General features: G+C 40.1%; 1 protein-coding gene across 1 annotated transcript in view; it reads right to left on the bottom strand.

The window, feature by feature from the left end:
- Window positions 1–19141, bottom strand: part of MCF2L2 (MCF.2 cell line derived transforming sequence-like 2) — a gene marked incomplete at both ends in the record, with an annotated part of 134231 nt that overhangs the window by 25275 nt on the left and 89815 nt on the right. Inside the window, 6 exons of the mRNA XM_084292349.1 lie at window positions 535–660; window positions 4192–4284; window positions 4771–4863; window positions 8988–9057; window positions 10401–10516; window positions 11355–11421. Coding sequence (XP_084148475.1) covers window positions 535–660; window positions 4192–4284; window positions 4771–4863; window positions 8988–9057; window positions 10401–10516; window positions 11355–11421 — 565 coding nt within the window. The remainder of the gene's footprint in view (window positions 1–534; window positions 661–4191; window positions 4285–4770; window positions 4864–8987; window positions 9058–10400; window positions 10517–11354; window positions 11422–19141) is intronic.

The raw sequence follows: 19141 nt of genomic DNA, 5'->3' as shown, positions 1-19141 counted from the left end.
TACTGGATGTTGCAAGTCATATGACTTTAGCGGAGCTTCAGTAGAGAGATATATACATTCATGGCCTTTTATTTGCACTGTGACTGTTATTTCACATTTCAGATAATGAATTTGCCAGTCACTGGGGTGGATTCTATTACCCACTTTAAATGGAAGCCAAATTTTCCTCCCTAAGAGCAAAAGATTTGGAAATGTTTGACTTGCATTGGGGTCATAGACAGTTCCAGCAAATTTCTTAAGTTACGTCAGTCACGCTTGCTGCCTCTCACCTACAAATGAGTTTTGTGTGTGATTACTCATATGGATTGCATTTGTACTGCTTCCTCCCCACATTCATCATCCATCCCCATGTTGACAGAGAAGTTAACATGTCTTTCTGGTCACTACAACGTGCCACTGAGAGACATCCTTCAAGAATGTGTCACAGGTTCCTGCAAAGTGTACCAGCCATGGGCACAGCATCAGTGATGACATGAACATTGTATGGATCAAGACAACAGTAAGAACAACAGTAAGAACAACAATAAATAATACCTCATATCCTGTGATAGCTATCTGGTGCATGGAGTCATTTACTGACTTGATGATATCAAGCACTGTGGCCAGGGCCTCTTCCAGTTCAGCAGTACCCTCTGAATTCTTGCTACACTTCAGCATTTCCTGATTAAAAAAAGATGAAAAAAAAATACTTGAAAAGTTCTTATACCTGAAGCCACCATAACACAATCCTCCCTGAAGTTTGTGCTGCATAGACAGATTAGCAGATATGTAGGATAAAATAAAACAGGACATTTACCAGGATTGTCATTGAGGATGGACACTTTGAGCTTTTTCATATTTTCAAGTTTTATGGGTTCATTAAAGATGAGATAGGACCATTTTGATACATTTACAATGATCTTTTGCACATCACAGAATTACATCCTGTCTTTTTACTCCATACCTCCTATAAAAAAACAACTCAAACTTAATACAATGATTTCTGGTGTTACAGAATTCACTGTTTCCCTTTGTAATTTGTTCCAGGAGATATGTATCCCCACTACTAAGAATATAAATTATTTTCTAGTCTGAGTTTGTCAGACTTGATGTTCCAGTCATTAGGTCTTAACAAGCTCTTGTCTGCTAGATAAAGCCTGAATGGGAAGAAGTTGGTTCCTGTATAGATGCTTAAACTGTGGTCAAATCATCTCACAAATCTCTCTTCCCTAAATTATGTGAAGCTTTTTTAATCTATGAAACATCTTATTCAGATGTTAACTTTTTGGTGGAGGAAGTAAGAAAGATTACCATAAATCCTCCCCACTTCTTATTCTCTACCTCTTCACTATGAATTACAGATCTACATTTGCAAATGTGACAACCTTTTTTAAGGGACAGTCATTTCACAGAACAATGCTGACATCTAGAAAAAAAATATTTAAATATTATATTCTGCTTGAAATGATGGAAGTCATTCTATCTTCCATCCTCTTGGACAAGAAACAAAACTGGACAAGTTAAACTACATGTGCCCAAAACAAGGAAATTAACAAACAATACCTCTTGAGGGCTCCGTTTCTGTAATCACTTCACATAGAGAGATCCTATTTAGAATTCCAAGTATTTAGGGCCAACTATTTACTTAGCCTGGCAGAGCTCCTTATGAGTATGACTTTTCTTATTTCTACATGTGTTTTTTACTTGAAGAGTTCTAGTCATAGCTCAGGACCTAGTTCTCTTCCTGGAACCAACAAATATAATTTATGCAAATCCTGAAAGACACATCCTCTGCCTACAGAGGAGCTTGAACCTTACTCAGATGCACAAATTTGTGTTTTGTTTGTTTTTTTACTTTATTGCATAGGAAGAACTACTTGCCAATGAGTATCAACCTGAAATCAGAAACAGACTGGGAAAAAAAAAGTATCTGGGGAAAAAGGGTTAAGAGATCCACATCTGGTTGGTACAGTCTTGAGAAGTCATGAATCTCAAAGGACCTGGAAGATACCATGATTATACCACAGAATCTGAAACCAAAGCCAATCAGGATTCCCACCACTGAATAGAGAAAGTAATTTGACTGTAACTAAAAGAAGTAGCATTATTGACTACTGACACCCACAGTGACCTATGATTTTGATGCTTGGAATCTGCATCCACTATTCAGTGGAAAGAATAAACATATTAGCTGTTAGACTTTTTTGTTATTATTATTATTATTATTCACTATTGACTTGTCCGTGCCCTATACATCTGTCAGTGGTATGAAAAAAAGTGTTTTGTTGGATGCAAGTTTGAGTTCAGAAATGCAAAATGTAAAGAAACCAAGAAATAAAGTGTTGCAACAATAGGACATGACTAAGAACTGGACAGTAAATTTAGTTTTCTTTCCCTACGCTGGCCACAATGCCAATAGAAAGCATGCCCCAGAAATATATCCAGCAATGAATCAAGACTCCAGTTATTTTTCCCTCATCATTTTCATGGTATAAATGGCCATATATGGACATGTATGACCATATATGGCCATTTACATGATTCTCATTCAGGTACATCATTTTCAGCCATATTTGGAAAAAAAAAAAAAAGTAGTTTTTGCAAAACCAAAACAGCAGGAGTCTGTCCCCAGATATCTGGACAACCAGGGTTTGGAGGCTAAAAGCCTCTTATGGTACCTGTTGCACAATTTCTAGGACCAGTATGGATCCCTGTAGTCTGCATCCTTATAGAGGGACTACAGGTTTTAATATTAGCTGAACTGATTGAAACCAGAGGGTTGCAATCAGAATTAAAACTAGTCTGCCTCTTGCACACCAAGGCACACAGTTGAGGCACAAAAGTTGTTGCCAATTTTTCACACTCCCATTTTCCTACACTCCTAAAATCTCCTGCTGCCAGGGACTTCGTGCACCATCTTCACAGATCTCATAATCCCTGACAAATGAAATGTCCTTGCCAAAGCGTTGTTCCTATGTACAAAACTGGTCTGACCAGCTTCAGCTCCAATGGCTGTAACCCGTTTTGCTTGAGAATTTTACTCCTTGATTTGATCTTATGTTTATTCACAGTCGTATTCCAAATTAAAAGTAGAATCTGGTTTACTCTTGCTCTTCTGAACACCTTGACATTTTCTCCTTTCTCCCTTAAGAAGAAAGCTCCAAAAAATGTTTTAAAAATGTTTTCAAAAATACTTTCAAAAAAGGGAGCCAAACTTATTTCTGGATTAAGTTGATACAAAGGTACTGGTGTCAGCACCCTTCTTAATAACCTCCTTCAATTTCTGGATTCTAGAGTTTTGCATAAAATCAGTAACAAGGCACAGAAATACTGCACAAGTGAATAACCAGACAGATCATCACAAGCTGACATAATTTAGCCAGTGCCATGATAGCTATTAGCAAAAAAGATTAGAGCCTAAAACCCTCAATGCAAATTTCACACTAGATTTTGTGACAGTACAGAGCACTGCATTAAGTCCAGATGCTTCAAAACAGCATGTAATTCATCTTCACTGCCTTCCCATAAGGAAGAGAAGCAAACATTGGCTATGTTTAAGAACTGAGGAGATGAAGACAGGAACTTAAGCCACCATCTTCAAAAAGTTTAATTGGCCTGAGAGTATCTATTTCCTGTTGCTCCATTCAGGCCAAAATTTCAAGTGTGGACCACTCACAGTTCCAACCAAATGAAAACTGAGGTTTCTATATACATCCTGTGGAAAATTTACAGACAATTTGTTCCTAGTTGGGTCTTCAAAATGTAGGCACCAAAAAGGAGTAGACCATTCTGAAAGATCTGAGTCACAACTATGGGTAAACAGTAGGTTCAGAGAGCTGGAAGAGTTCTGTTAAATAGGGTTGGATGTTAGAGGATTTGGAGCATTAGTTCCTGTTACTGTTTTCCAGTAAAACCACACCGACCCAATAAAACCATTTTCAATTTCTGTTAAAAGATAATTAAAATAATAAAATACTTGCTATATAACATATGCTATTTTGTTTTCCCAGTGAAGCAGTAAAAGTTCTTATCAAGGGAGGTCCTTTCTTTGACTCTGTTACCATTTTACAACTTAGCATTACAAAGTATTTGTTGAAGAAGAGAGAGAGGATTTATTTCCAGGTAGTCCTTCGGACAACAACACTGATATGCAATTATTTAGGTAGAACAAGCTATGCAATGGAATCCTTTGCACTCTCGTGGAGAACTGACCTTTAATAGCAACTGGTACTTGGTGATTCTCTGGACTGGCTTTAAAAGATAAGCATCTAGTGAAAGCTTATGATCCAATTTACGTTGACATTCCTGTAAGAGATAACAGGGAAGAAAAATATCACTGCTCCTTGAAACCCAGGCAAGACACCAAGATCATTATCATTTGGTAATCTAAAATCAGTATGTCTGTAAATTAATTGAGAGAGAAATTTGTTCCATCTGCATAATTTACAGGTTACTTTTGCCACAGTGAAAACATATCTAAATGAGAACTAATCAAAAGCTCAGCTTGGTGTCAAAACCTGGCGTGCCTTGCTCATGAGATTGCAATCATATGGGATTTGCAAAGAAGCCAGCAATTCTTTGGTTTGGCTATAGCCTGAAGAACTAGGCTCCTGTCCAGGAACTATTCTATCTAACCTCCTGCAGAGAGCACATTGACACATACTGAGCACCTGCCATCAGGATAAGGATCATGCAGAAAAATCTCTATTTTTTCTCTAAGTTTTCTAAAGAAAAGGAAGAAGGAAAACACATTTGATGGTCTCCCACTGCTAGTCTGAAATGCAATTCCACCTGGAAAAAGATGCTGTCTCCACATTGTCTCCAGAGAGCTTCAGACCTTGGCTTGTTCTGACAATATTTTTCATATATTTGGAGGTCCTCTTTCTGCAAGAAAAGGAGATCTTAAGTAAGGCAAGAAGAAAGGATTCACAAAGCATCTGCCATGAGTAGTACTTTTTCTTACCTGCCATCCTAACACATAGAAGTAATTAATTCATGGTCATAAGTCTGTATGTAAAAATGTACTGAAGCTACCAAACCTGCTCTTTACTTTCTTAAATTAAATACACCAAAAAATGAATTTTTCTCACTATTTGCACAAAGCAAGAAGACTTCAGACTGAAAGACACGTAGCCTAATTGCGAAACTGTTGTATTCCTGAGAGGGTGATTGATTATTTGAAAACAAAAAAACACACAAAGTGGCAAGTTCGTCTTGCTGTTCTAGGTTAGGCAGGGAGAACTGCTTAAACTGTTCTATCCAAATTAGATGTGGTGGATTCTCTCGACCTGTATTTACCTTTGACTACACTACAGGTGCTCCCACTGAAGTCCACAGCAATATTTCATTGACTTCAGTGAAAACAAAGGCAATCGCTATGAAAGCCCAGGGAGATTTCAAGCTCCCTAGGTTATATGGATGGATCCCGACCAACAGATGTTCCTCTGCCAGATTGTTAGCTTGCTAACGATGAGCGCAACTAGCTCAGAAGCTACACCACCATGGAGCAGGACTGGCTGTGCCTGACCAGCTTGGAGCTTCTTATCTCTGCACCTAGCCTGGTGGGCACGACCTCAGTTAATGAACTGGTGCCAAAAATAAAGCCCAGGAATTCCTGGCTCTCTCCTCTGTGCTTTCAGGCCACTGGACAGTGCCTACTTACCCTTGCTACAGGGAAAACATTTTCTTTTTCATAGTTACTAGAAGAAAGCAGTATTGTTGGTATTTTCTTCTATAGCACTTACTGGCGTCACCCTGATGAATCAGATATAAAAGCAGAACTGTGCCATGCAACACCTCACTGTGTCAAGGATTATGCAATCAAAAAGCTCCACTGCAACTTAATAGAATACTAATGGTGCTGTTTCAAAAGAAGCGTAGAGTTTTCTTCACCTAAATAGGATTGTTTGTACATGTTGCCTTGGAGGAAAGTTAGCAGGGGGTAAAACCCACAAAATTAAAATAATTAAAAGGGGTAATCAAGCATTACAATTTGTTCCTGGCCCATAGAAACCTAATTGGACAGGGCAAGAACAGAAACAGTGACAGTCAAGAGCAGGGGCAAAAAGACAAGTACCTGTTTGACATGAAGGAAAGGTAAAATGATCAACAACTCACCAGTAACCTGCCCTAGTGGAACTGCCCTGTGCCAACACAATCTACTGCTGCATGCATCAGTGACACCAGCTCAGGCTGATACCTAGATCTTTAGATCCAGTTTTTAATTTCTGTAATAGTGTGTATGTAAGGAATAGAACATTACTGATAAAATTATTAGGCTCAGACTCTAAAATTTCAAGACATAATTAATTATTTAGTTACTCAAATCCTAGCGTTAAATGTTTCACACATCTTTGTTTCAATATTCAGAGGTTCTGACTTCCCACTGGTACTTTCACACAATGCTCATCATGTTATGACTTTCCTTTCCATGATGAACTTGCATCCTGGAATCATAGTAAGATTTAACTCACAGTGTATTTCTGTGGCATACATGCACAGTTCCACTTATCTTTGTTGGCTGCTGCTTTATGAATATATTTTCTTTGAGATTAGAATTTAGCTCTTTGAATCCAACACCAAGGTTTCTGGTCAGGTGCTACAGTACTTTCACAATTCCTGTCAAATTATTCTCTTTTTCTATGGTTGCAATATGAATAAGTAATTGGTAATCCACAGTGAGTCACTCCTGCCAGGCACCTCACCTGGCATATGTTTGTAAGCTGTCTGACACACCTTTCGATTCTTCCCAAGCATTATTGCTTTGGTTTAGTGAGCTTTCCTTCTTCCCAGCCCCAGTTTTGGCAGACCAAACTAGAGCGTTCATCTTATTGCTGATATAGTGCTACAAGATCCATCCTGCGAGGCATTTCAGCACACACCTCATCTTTGAGCATCTGTGCAGTCTGTGCCACACAGAGCTTTAAGCAAGGTCAGGTACCTTCATGATGGTATTTACCCCAGGTACCACAGGGGTGAAGTTGAGCTGGCTTACTTGCAGTTTGGTTCACTTGATGATCATGCCCTAACAAGATCAGGCAAAGTGTGAGGGAGGACAAGAGGGGCATTTCTGTTTCATCTTGCACCTGATTTTGCTGCTGTGTTCCAGGAGAGAAGTCAGAGAGGAGAAATATGCTGGAACTCCATGTGCTGCTCCTGCCATCACCTGAGAAGATGGGTTTGTATTTCTGGTGCCAGCTGACCAGGTGGCATTGGTGGAGGTGGGAGAATGGGTGGGGACATAGGAGGGGAATGACACATAGGGGATGGAGGGTCTCAGCCAGGCACCAGAGCGTCCCACTGCAGCTCTTGGAATGCTTTCAAGCAGCTCTAGAATCACGGCTGGAAAGGTCCAGTGTGCTCAGACAGGATAATATTCTTCAAAAAGTACCAGTCTGTTTCTAATTACAGGCCCACCATGCTGTGATGGCAGGAAGGTTACACCGGGACAAAGGAGAAACAGAAGTGAATCTGCAACAACGTGAATTTCCTCCCAGAACCAGACATGGCTTTGAAGAGCAGCTGTTTCGGTTACCCCCGTGCCACGGCAAGAGCAGTCACAACTCACAGGGCAAGGCAGAAGCCTCTGCTCAGTGGGAAGACGCAAAAAGCTGCCAAACTGTGGGGAACACAAACACACAACCAGGCTTTTGTTTGTGCCTCCTAAAGGCAGTCCAACAGAAACAACAACTTTCTGGATTTTATGTGGCTTCTAAAAACAGAACAGGAGGGGAAGCCTTTGAATCAAAGGTGCTTCTGTGTGAGCACAGACCTTTCAGGAGATAGGCTTCTGCCTTCTCAGCGCAAGATTTGAAATAGGGAAAAAGCAAACACAAAATTTAACTTCTTATTCATAACGTTTGGGGTTTGACTAGCCAATGGAAGCTGATAAGCAAATATGACAAGAGGGACTGCTTTTCTTTCACCTGACACCTGAAGCACAGTTTTAGTGATGCTGATTTTACATTGGTAGAATAGAGAGGAGAACTGGGCTCAGCAGCAGTTTTGACAGAGAGAGACATAAGGTGCAACATTTAAACATGGAATTTGAACTTTCTTTAAATTTTTTTTTTTAAATCAACATGTACACTAGAAAAGTGGCAAATGCTAGATGTAGCGTGCAGTGGAAGCAAAAGGTACACTGACTACAGAGAAAAGAACAGATTTTCCCATTTTTCATTCCTCTTCCCTTCCCCATATGACACACAGGGTCTTATTCTAGCAGCTGCTTTTTCAGAGTATAAGAAAGCTGTAGCAACCCTCTAAAACAGGTTTTTCTTATTAGTAGGCACTCTGAATGAGTGCTAGACAAACAAGCACCTTTTGTTATGTCACAGGAAACAGTCATGCTAATGGGGGCATGACTGGGAGCTCGCAGAGGAGGTTGCTGCAGAATTCAGGCACTGGAAGCAAAGGCACAGGCATCTGACTAAAGCCACCACTTCAATGATAAACTGAAGCTTTGGGCCTTCTCATAAACTGAGCTCACTCTAAACAAACAGCTAACCCTCAGCACTTCATACAAGTGGGGAGAATCCCACTTGGTTGTTGAATTATGCGAACACGTAAAGGAATCAGCCCCAGGCTTATGGAGCTGGTGGAGTTTCACCACACAAGGAAGGTGGTAGACTCTACTGAACCGGTTGCAGGGGAGTAAGCTTCCTGAATGGTGCAGAGAAAAGAGAGAAGACAGAGATATCTGCAGTCTGAGAGCAATCTGCCATTAACTGTTCTCTCCTTATTTACTGTACGGTGGTGCCTGCTGTATATTCAGGCAGGTCAATACATTGGTAAAATAACAGTAATAGATCCCGTCCTATAATAAACCAGATAAAGGTTCAGATTTCAAAATATACACCCATTAATAGTGGATTAATTTGTGAATATTTGCTTATATGAATTTCCCTCATTTGCACAAGCAATCAGAGTGAAAAGATAGGAGTAAGTCTGTAAGCATTGTAGGATAAGACCATAGATACTCATGCAAACCCTCAAAAGGATTGACTTACTCTTTTTAAAAAGCATCGGGCAAGAAGCTCAGGATTTTCAATGCAATTTTCTATTTCCTTAAGGAAAATCCTGCAAAGAAGAAAGGAAAGCAAACAATAATGGAACATCCTATTCACACTGCCATATAAACTTCCATATAAATAGCTTCCATAACTTCCATATAAATCCAGATTAAAGTCTATGTTTTTGTAGTAAAAAGATTTAATGGGAGAAGCAACAATTCTGACACACAAATAAATATATTACATGTATTTTAGAAAATGGGATACAGTTCACAGCTGACTGCCCAAATCACCAATATTATCATGGTTTCATCTGCTCACAAACAACTCATACACCTGGTTCCTCTGTCTGTTGAGATTTATTTCCAATACGTAGCCCAAACACCCGCTTCCCATTTGGTTATAAGCATATTTCAGAGCAGCTAGAAAAGACAAAAAAGCTCTGTCAGATGCAGTTGTTTAATCAGCAAGCAATGAAAATGTGGGCTGAAGTCCAAAGACCGATGCAGTCACTGGCAGTCAATGCACTTAAGCCTTTAGGAAAAGAAAGACCAGGCTTGCAACAGGAGGGGAATTACATTGTCAACATAGAAGACATTCTTTCAAAATGATATGTAAATTGGAAAATATTTTTTCTACTATGTGTAAGTTACTCTGGTATAATAATTAAATTTGCAAAAGTTTGTTTGTTTTTCATTTTGTTCAACTGTTGCATCTTACAGGCAATCATTATTCAATATAATTAAATTCTCACCTTGACTACAGACAGGTTTACTTAATCAGGGCTAAGAAAAGCAGGAAATTAAAATAAGTGCCCTTAAGTTTTGTGTTTTGGAAGGGGATCAAAAAGAGCTTAATCTTGTCCATACTCGGTATTCTGTAGTTATGGGCACCAGATCAGGTATACGGTTTGCTGATGAATGTCCACAGTGCAGACAAGGCTTCTGGAGAGGTTTTAGAACATGTGACCAATAAAATTCCTTAAGAAAAGTGCTCTCAAAAGTATCATGTCTTCTGCTGATGTGATACCAGAAATATAGGACAAATAACTAAGAAAATTTCAACACAGAGGCGCTTGGGCAGAGAAAGAACATCAGGACTTAGCCCTGTGACGTTTACCAGTGTACCAAGGGAGGTCATAAAATACTTGCCGCTAGGGACATTCAAAATTAATAATGCCAGGGGAAATCACTAGAAAATGCACGAAAAGATATAAGCTTTCACAAAGAGATGAAATTGATGATCTCAGGGGTGTTGTCTACACATGGGTTTTATAGGACACACACAGAGGCAAAGTGAGGACGACTTTTCCTGCCTGTGTACATAAGAGTGTAACAAAGCACCCTATATAAAGGGATTAGAAGTGTCAGCAGCACCAGGAGCACAGGACAACCAGCAGTTCTCACGTGCCTGTTGTGGAATTCATAGATTTCCGGGAGGTTCCCAAAAAGAATTTCCTTCTTGTTCTGGAGCGTAGATGGAATCAGATGTACTAAGTTGGGATTGTCCATTTCTGAAGCATAACCCTGCAGAGGAGAGTTGAAAATAAAACCAGGCTATTTTTTACCAGGAAAGAAATACTGTCTGAGACACTAAAAAGCCCCAAAGCCTATGTACTTTTGGTTCTCAACAGAGCACACAAAGGCTTCTCCTATGTCAGCTTCTTTGTTGCTTCATGAATTCCTGATGCTTCTAATTTTCCCTAGAGCTTTTACACCTGATAGCTGTTCAAACATAATCTTAACTGTGAATGGACAGATTACTGGATCAGCAAAAAAGATTAAATGATGGCCCTAGCCATCATTTTACTCCCATTCCATGGAGTCAAAAGCCATTTCGGATGTGTAGGGATAGAAACTGCTAAGTTTGATAGACACTTATCTTTCTGCCACACTGCTTCCTCGCAAAAAGGTTAGTTTGATTTATTTGTTGAGCTGTGGCATTTGGCTTGATTATTTGGCTGTTTCTTGTAGAAGCCAAATTGTCTTTATTTAATACAAATTTTGAGACAAGAATATTCTGACGTCAGGTTTTAATGTCGGAGTGATACATCAGTTATCAGAGCTGTCAGCTCCCACAGATTATTACTAACTATTCCTCTGCCCATAACTTTGAGAACTCCACAATTGTCACCATTCTGTGGGCTGGGGTCAAAGAAGGTGCCTCTTCCTTTAAACCCTGAGGCAAATGATCAAATCATCCTTCTTCCTTTCCATCTCCAAGGCTGAGCTATCTTGTTGACAGAGAACTTGTGTTCTCTAAACACAAGGTGGGAGGTGAGAGTGCTCAGCCCGTGAAGGATATGCAACCCCAGCAATGACTTAGAGGTTAAGCACCAGAAGAATTTACAGAAGAATTTCTTACCTCTATTATACTTTGAAGTTCTTCTACATAAACCCGTTCTGTTTCTATCAGCTCATTGATTATGTGGCTAAAAGAAAAGAAAGATGGAGAGTTGTAATGTTTAGCAAAGCACACATGAAAGAAAAAAAATGCATTCCTTGTATGTTTGCTGTGTTAAGGCACTCATCTACACAAAAATAAATACATAAAAATAAAAAGAAATATAAAAATAAAAACTCTGTGACATTTTCAAAGGTCATTTCTCCATACTTCAATACTGTGCCTTGTTGGTAAGCTTTAACAGCCTAAATATTTCTTAGATTATTATTTTTTCAGTATATTTTAAACTTCATTTTGTTTGTTTCTTTCATTTTTATACTTGTACACCTGAATAAAGATTTAAAAAGCCCCACAAAGCAAACTAAAAGGGTTTCCTCTTCTAATAATAACTAACAATAGTCAATAAAATTGGATTCTATTTCCCAAGGTGATGTTATATTTCCTAAGGCTATGTTCCATTTCTGTTTTGCTTTCTTTTATAAAATACACAAAATTGCTGATTAGACTTCCTTTCTTTAATGTATTACAAAAACAGGCAGCTGGTATCAGAAGTCTGAAAACATGAAAGCTAATTAGAGAAAAAAAAATGTTATAAAGTAATTAGGATTCCATAGCTACCTTGCCATAATGGCCTAAGTCAAGACAAAATCATACAGTGCCTACCACAAGGCAGAGAAATGGGTGAGGGCTGGACACTGCCCACCCCAGGAGCATGGACTCAGTTAACCTCCACATTGATCTTGAATGAAGATATTTATGAACAGCAGTCACGTCTAGCTATAGAGGAAAAAATATATCACTCTTCCTGACTAAGCAGCACTTTTGCACTCTGGGGCTATGCATGCTCCAGGAAAGCCAGGCCATGTTGGTGTCTAACTCATATAAAAGCCCTGTTCATATTTCCCTGAATTTGCATATACTGTCAAGTTTCAAAATGTGTTTGGGGCATACTCGCAGTACTGGATTACTCCTCGTCAGGCAGATATGTGTGTCACTTCCATGCACCTCCATGAGAATTGCATAGCCAATGGCCTAATGGCCAATAAAATGATTTTACAAACATTAGCACTTGCTTTTATAACCGGCTGAAACAAATAAAAGTGTTCTGGTTAAATCTGCCTTTCCTTCCAACAGCTGTTGCAGTTAACCACACAGTCCGGATGCAAAGGGGGTAAGCAGATGGCTACTGTTCTAGCATTACCACAACTCACAGCAATGAAAAGAAACCAGAAGGGCAATCCACAACTTGTTTCTGGAGTCAACTACTTCCATTTCACAGAGATGAAAAGTTGGCTTCAGACAGAACTAACATGTTTCATCAAGCTCAGTTCTCCAGCTACATCACAAACTCAAGCAGTGTAAAATTGTTGGATCAGACAGGTGTTTGGTGGTCACTACCTCCTTCTGTCTATGTAATTCAAATTACTTTTGCCACTCTGGCTATCAGATTCATCAGAGAAAATTGTAGATTCAATTGCCCAGGTAGGCAGCCACTAATAGAGACACTAAACACAAGCATGCGGGTATAATTTCCCACGCAAACTCTGAATTTGCATTAGCATGACAGTGTGGCCATAGAAACTGCAAGTACATCACAACCGTGCACACAGCTATGGTCTTTGCAATGATACACAGAAATATTTTAATTTTGAACACACTTCAGTGAAAGGGTGCTTACATTCTTGGTTCCCTTGGTGGACCTAGGAACTGCTGCCTCACACGTATTTCATGAATTGGAGAATGGGTTTGACACGGAGTTTGAAATGTTTGTTCCATTGGTTATAAGTTTTCAAATGCCACCTTCAGCTCTAACCTACATTTATTTTAAGAAAAGCTCTGATTCTGTTTATTGTGTCTATTCTCCAGATTCTGAAGACTTAGAATTATTATATTCTCGCCGAGCTTTATGTTGCAGCAATTGGAACTTCATGACATTTATTTAATACTCACAACGCACATTTCCAAAGAGCTGCTGCATTCTTTAAAATATGTGTGTATATATATATATATGTATATATACATGTATATAACTGAGAAGGTGTAACAAGATCATCAGAGAAACTTCATGTTTCTAAGTTATAAATTAATCTTAAAGCTCCCCTTACTGTGGAAATATGCTTATTTACCTGCAAACAAGATATAGATTTCCATATGTTATTTCCTCTATTACCTAAAAGGTTGCATAAGGACTGACCCCACCCAGCACTTTGCTGAGAATTGTACCTGAAAAGTAAATTTTTAGTCCATATGTTTCCTGGTAACTGTGACAAATACAAACAATAATGTGGCAGTGCCTGTCGGAAGCACAACTCAGAGTAATCTAGTGAACAAAGTACAGGACTTTGGAATATTTTACTACCCATCTTTCCAGGAAAGATGATTTTCTCATTGCTATTTAAACATAGAGTACCAGCTCTTCAATCTCTAGTGTTATAAATCTCTCTCTCTCTCTTTTTTTTTTTTTTTTTAAACTATTTTTTTACTGATCATAGTGTTTTAGGACTAAGTGTCCATTCAGGGCATCAAAAAAGTTCACATATAAAGAATGCTTTTTTAGAGGAAGTTCTGTGGGACACCTTAGATATGGCCATTATAGTTGGGGGGGGGGGGGGGTCTCATAAAATTTAACAGGATTTTTAAAGAAGATTTTTTAAAAATTAACTTAATTATATATGTTGATTTCTACTAAAAGTAAATGCATTATCTTTCTAAGTGTTATATAAGACTTGTCTAACTAACCCTTTCATTCCTTGCAGAGGTGTCATTGGCCATTTTGTCATCTCAGTTTCAATGACACTGAAGCAAAGATAATGTGATGACAATATTATTTATCCCCTCTGGGTTAGAGTTCAAGAGCTTCATTGTGATGCTCATACCTCTAAGCCACGAGTCTGCACATACAGGGTAACCATTTCTCTATACTTCCCACAAGCAGGCAGATGGATTTCTGCCTGACTAAAGCTTTCATTGTGTTTTCATTTTTTCCTCTCCAGAACTGTAGTATTTTTTCCAACCACAAATTATGTCCACATGAAAAAGAGGAATCTGACCATTTATCCGGGACTTCCAAACAGCCAGCATTGTGTCAGACTCAACACGTTGGACACAGATCCAGGACCAGGTGTGCTGTAATGGGCAAAGCTAAAAACCTGGGGAGTAAGGGTGTTGTAGGGGGTACAGTAACAGGGCCGGTGCTGGAGCAGCCATCAGGAAGACTCAGCACAAGCTACCAGGAAGACTCAGCACAAGCCCATCAGAAAACAGCCTCATGTAGTGCCAGTACTCCGAGTAACTTCCCTGAATTGCTCTCCAAATAATATCCACAGCAGCGCAACCTCAAACATCAAAGGTTGTTGCACACGCAATCGCCTGGCGACACATGAATTGCTCTCTCATCAACCGGTTAACAATGTGAAGTTGTGAACTAAGGCAAGGACCCTAGAATTGCCCTGACAAGGATGCAATGTGACAACGGGAAATTGAAAAGCTACAGAGGTGGGTCTTGCTGCTGTGGCGAAAAGCGCTGAGAGGGTTTAGAGGAGGTACTTCGACCTGTGTGGGTGTGCTGGGTTGCTAAATGATGAAGTGGAGAGCTTCCCATACAGCACAGGGGATTTAATGACACTTGAGATGGTCTAACAGCCTCAAAAACTGGTAGTGACATAATCTGACTTACATCAAGCTATGACGGGTGAAATGTGAAATGTTCACCATCTCTTCCAGGATGTCATGGGACAGCGAGGGTAACTCAGCATGCACCTGCTGTAGGGTTATCACACTAAAGGGAAATACGATGCAGCTGCTGACAGAACTATTGTCACAGGCAGTTCTTTCAAATCCCTTTTTTCCCTCCCATGGTCTCAAAAAGTGTGATTAAGTTAGAAGTAATTTCTGGTGACCAGCTGCATCAAAAGTCCTCTTTACATTATCTAATATTTGAACAAAGCTGATTTTGCAAATGTAAACACACATTGTTTCTAGACACTTGGGGCATTGAACTGTAGATAAAAAATAATGATGAATGCAGCTAATCCATTGTCTTTCTAACTGATAAGAAGGTACATTCTTTCTGTCAATAATCAGAAATTAAATGAAAGGTGAATCAGTGAAGGAATGAAAAAACGTAACAGAAAAATAACGAATATAAACTACTGAATGGCAGGTCAGATACAGGCCCGTACTTTAGTTTTAAATGTAGGTCCTCTGACATCAATGAAAAGCAAAAGGTTTGCCAAAACTACAGTTCATTCAACTTTTTTTCTTTCTTCTGTGTTTAAGTCCGTATTACTTAGCAAAGTTTCACACAGATTTCTACCAGATTGCAAGGGCTTTTTTCCAGCCTTCAGTGCTGCCACACACACTGCTCACTAGCTTGAATCAGCAGGTGGCTCCCTTGGAGGCAGCAGCAGATGCAGCACTGATACATCCCATCCACTTTGGTATTTGCCTCCCCCTCCAGAGGAACATAAAAACAGGAGATGGAGCCAGAAAGGACCACTTGAAATCTTGCCCTTGGTGCCAAGGGACTCTTTATGGTTTGGCCAATGAGAACTTGCACGCTGTAAACAGATTTGTTGAGCCTGGCTGTCTCGAAGGAAGCAGCAAGCAGCCTTGACTCTGGCCTTGGCATTGTGATTACAGGTAAAGCCCAAACACTCCCCTCAGTGACCCAAAGTGGAGAAAAACCAGGTACAACTGGGATGTGTGGGTAAGGGGTTAGGTCTTCCACAATCCATTGTTCCTTTGTTTCAGAGACATTTCACAGACATGAGGTTTGGATGGCTTCTATCCAAAGACAACCGAACTCTGAGCTGGCTGAAGTTCAAGGTCAGCTTTCTCAGTTCCTTGCTGGGATCATTCCCAATTCAACAGGTCATCTCAGCCCTGTTGCTGAAGGACCAGGCATCTGACCCTTCTAAGGGTCAGATTCTGACCCTTCTAAGATCTAAGGCTTACGTGGAGTCTGAGAAATCCCTACGTCCTGTCTGTCAGAGTCATTTTTGCCAGTAAAACTTCATTCCACTGGAGAACGCACAGCATGCTTGCTTCTTCCAGAATTAGCTAGGAGACTTAGCAAACAAGAAGAGTTCCAAAGGTGGAAAATTCTGGTGCCAGCAATATCTGACCCACTAGCTTTTCTGTGGAGAAACAACGATGTGGTCCAGTGACATGCTGCTCAGGAGAGCAAGGTCAACTTTCCCCCTGTGGAGGGGGTATCCTGTGTGTCCTAGCACAGCGGGGTTAGCCACCACCAAGCTGGTAAGGCATCTGGATGGCAACACCTTTGCCACTACCTTAATTTGGCAGGATTAGGACGTGGCTGTGGTAAGGAGAGATCACAACAGGCTCACTGATGTGATGCTGTCAGATATTTCTCCAGCAAAGAAAACTTCTTGCTACGGGAAACAGTTAAAAGGAATTAACCCACATTTCTCTGATTTACTGATCCGGATTTCTCAAGAAACATCATGGCCTTGGATACACAAAGACCTCATTTCCCACAGGTGTGATTTCTCCTCAGTGTCCTACGGGCAGGTCACTCCTGCCCTGGCAGCCGGGACCCCCTGAGGTGCTGCAGCACCCCCAGGACCTCCCACACGGAGCTAGGCCGCAGGCGCTCGGCAGCTTCCTCCTGACACGGCACCTTGCTTGGAGAGACTCCACAGTGCCAGCACAACAAGGAAAGGAGAAAGGAACAGGAAAACTATTTCGACTTTGTGCTCTCTCTGACCTCCGTCAAGTTAGTTGTGCCGTGATAAAGTGAAGAAAAAAGATCTGGTTGCCTAAAGGATTCTCCTCAGCAGGGGTAAGAATGGAGGAGCTGCATCGGGGAGACGCTTGGAGAAGGAGGCTGAGGTGGGGTGGGATGGTGGAGGCACTGCCTCCGCTGTTCTCAGCTGAGGTCGTAAGTGAAACCTCAAAACTGAGGTAAACGCTGGTATTACTTAGCACCCTTCACTTCTAGCAGTGCATTTCTGTACCTGTCATATCCGTATCTGTCTGTGCTGACATTTACACCCAACATTGTTATTTATATTGCTCTGGCCTGTGCAAACAGCAACGAGCCGTGTTGCAAACAAATAAACTAATAAACTAATAAAAACTAATCAGTTAATGTATAATCTAATCTCAACAGGTATCGCCTGCACTCTGTTACCTTGATGGAACAAAATGTGGTCAATTGGTGTAGAGCTGGCTTTTCCTGGAAACTGAGAGCAACCAGTGCTGAGATGGACCTTACCGCAAAGATGACGCATACCAGCCCGCTACATTTTTGTAACTCTCCCTCCTTCCTTCTTCACTAATAACAAAAGCAAAATGAAAAGTAATTGAACAGCTCGCCAAGCTCCCCAGCTCTGTCAGGCCACTCTGCAGTTTGGTATCACAATAGTCCTGGTAGGAGCACTGTCGGATGGTCACGCCGCTGTGCTACATGCTACCTTAAAAAACCCGATCAAACATAACGAAGCACTAAGCAGAAATAATATCTGGAGACTACCACAATCTATTAATATCTGCTCTGGCTAAACTTCAATGACTTTTTGCCCATATGGTTACTATTTGTGCATCCTACTCAGATGGCAACATAACACTGATTCAGGATTTTTGTTTCCATAACTGCGTTTCTTTTCTAACAAATTTTGGCTCACTTCCATTCACAAATCTTTTTTCTATGCTAGGATTTGCTACCACAGGTGCCTATCCCCAAAAGTAGTCTTTTCCCAGAGGCAGAAGTGGAGCCATCAAATAGAGTTAAGCTAGTGATTTCTTTAGGGGGGAAAAACCCAAACAAACATCCTCAGTGGTGCTCCACAATCAGTATGTTCCAGAAAATCTGCCTGCATGAGTGATGTAGAGCCAGCAAAAGTGGCACTTGTGCATAGGTATTCCATATCTGTCCTGCAAAAATGCAGTGTCTGGAAGATGAAAAGTTAATGTACGCCTGAGTTAGACACCTACAGTTTAGAGTGTAGAGTTTCAACAGCTGAAACAGCAGAATCTATCAAATTAGCAAAAATTAAATAAACATAACGTCATAAATCTATCTGGTTTAGATAGAGATCTACTTAAATTGGAAATGCTAGCTTTTTAAATACCGGAGGGTTCAAAAGCAGCAGAAAGGACTGAATGGAAATGTATTCACTGCAGCAGATACATATATTTAGAATAAACATCAACGTTGGATGGATCTGAAGAGAAGTGAGAGTGAAAATAGTACTGGCTTGCAAAAATAAGCAGACTGATAAAGACCTTTTTGTCCCAGTACTGGCTATTATTAACTGCTGTCCAGTTGCTTGAATGTGAATAAAATACAGCAAAATCATAATTTTTGCAAAGGTATCTATTTGTATGCAATAAAGGACAAAAATGTCACTGCCTCCGTGGAAACAGAGTCAGCAATAATCTGTACATCCAGTTTTCAACTAGAAGCTGCTACTAGAAATTCTGACTGGTCTAATCTAAAACTGCCCCAGCAATGTCTGTGATACAGAATAAAACAATGACAACGTGTGAAGTGATGCATAGAGGAAACTTCCAGTCCACGTACCTAATTGCTTTTAAGAGTTTTTTTTTTTTTCATTTCTCACAGTGCTTAAAGTGCTTTTCCCAGCTGACAAGTATTTTCAGCTGAGATTGTGCAACAGTTCAAGTGAAAATTGAGTAATCGCTCAGTTGCAGTACTTTACCTCCTAAAGTGGAGTAAAAGATCATTCTGGACGTAAGAACATTGTATTTGTTATTTGATA

The sequence above is a fragment of the Netta rufina genome (genome assembly GCF_964035555.1).
Source record: "Netta rufina genome assembly, chromosome: 9".
NCBI lineage: Eukaryota > Metazoa > Chordata > Aves > Anseriformes > Anatidae > Netta > Netta rufina.
The sequence above is the reverse complement of the archived record's forward strand: the minus strand, read 5'-3'. Positions and strand labels throughout refer to the sequence as shown.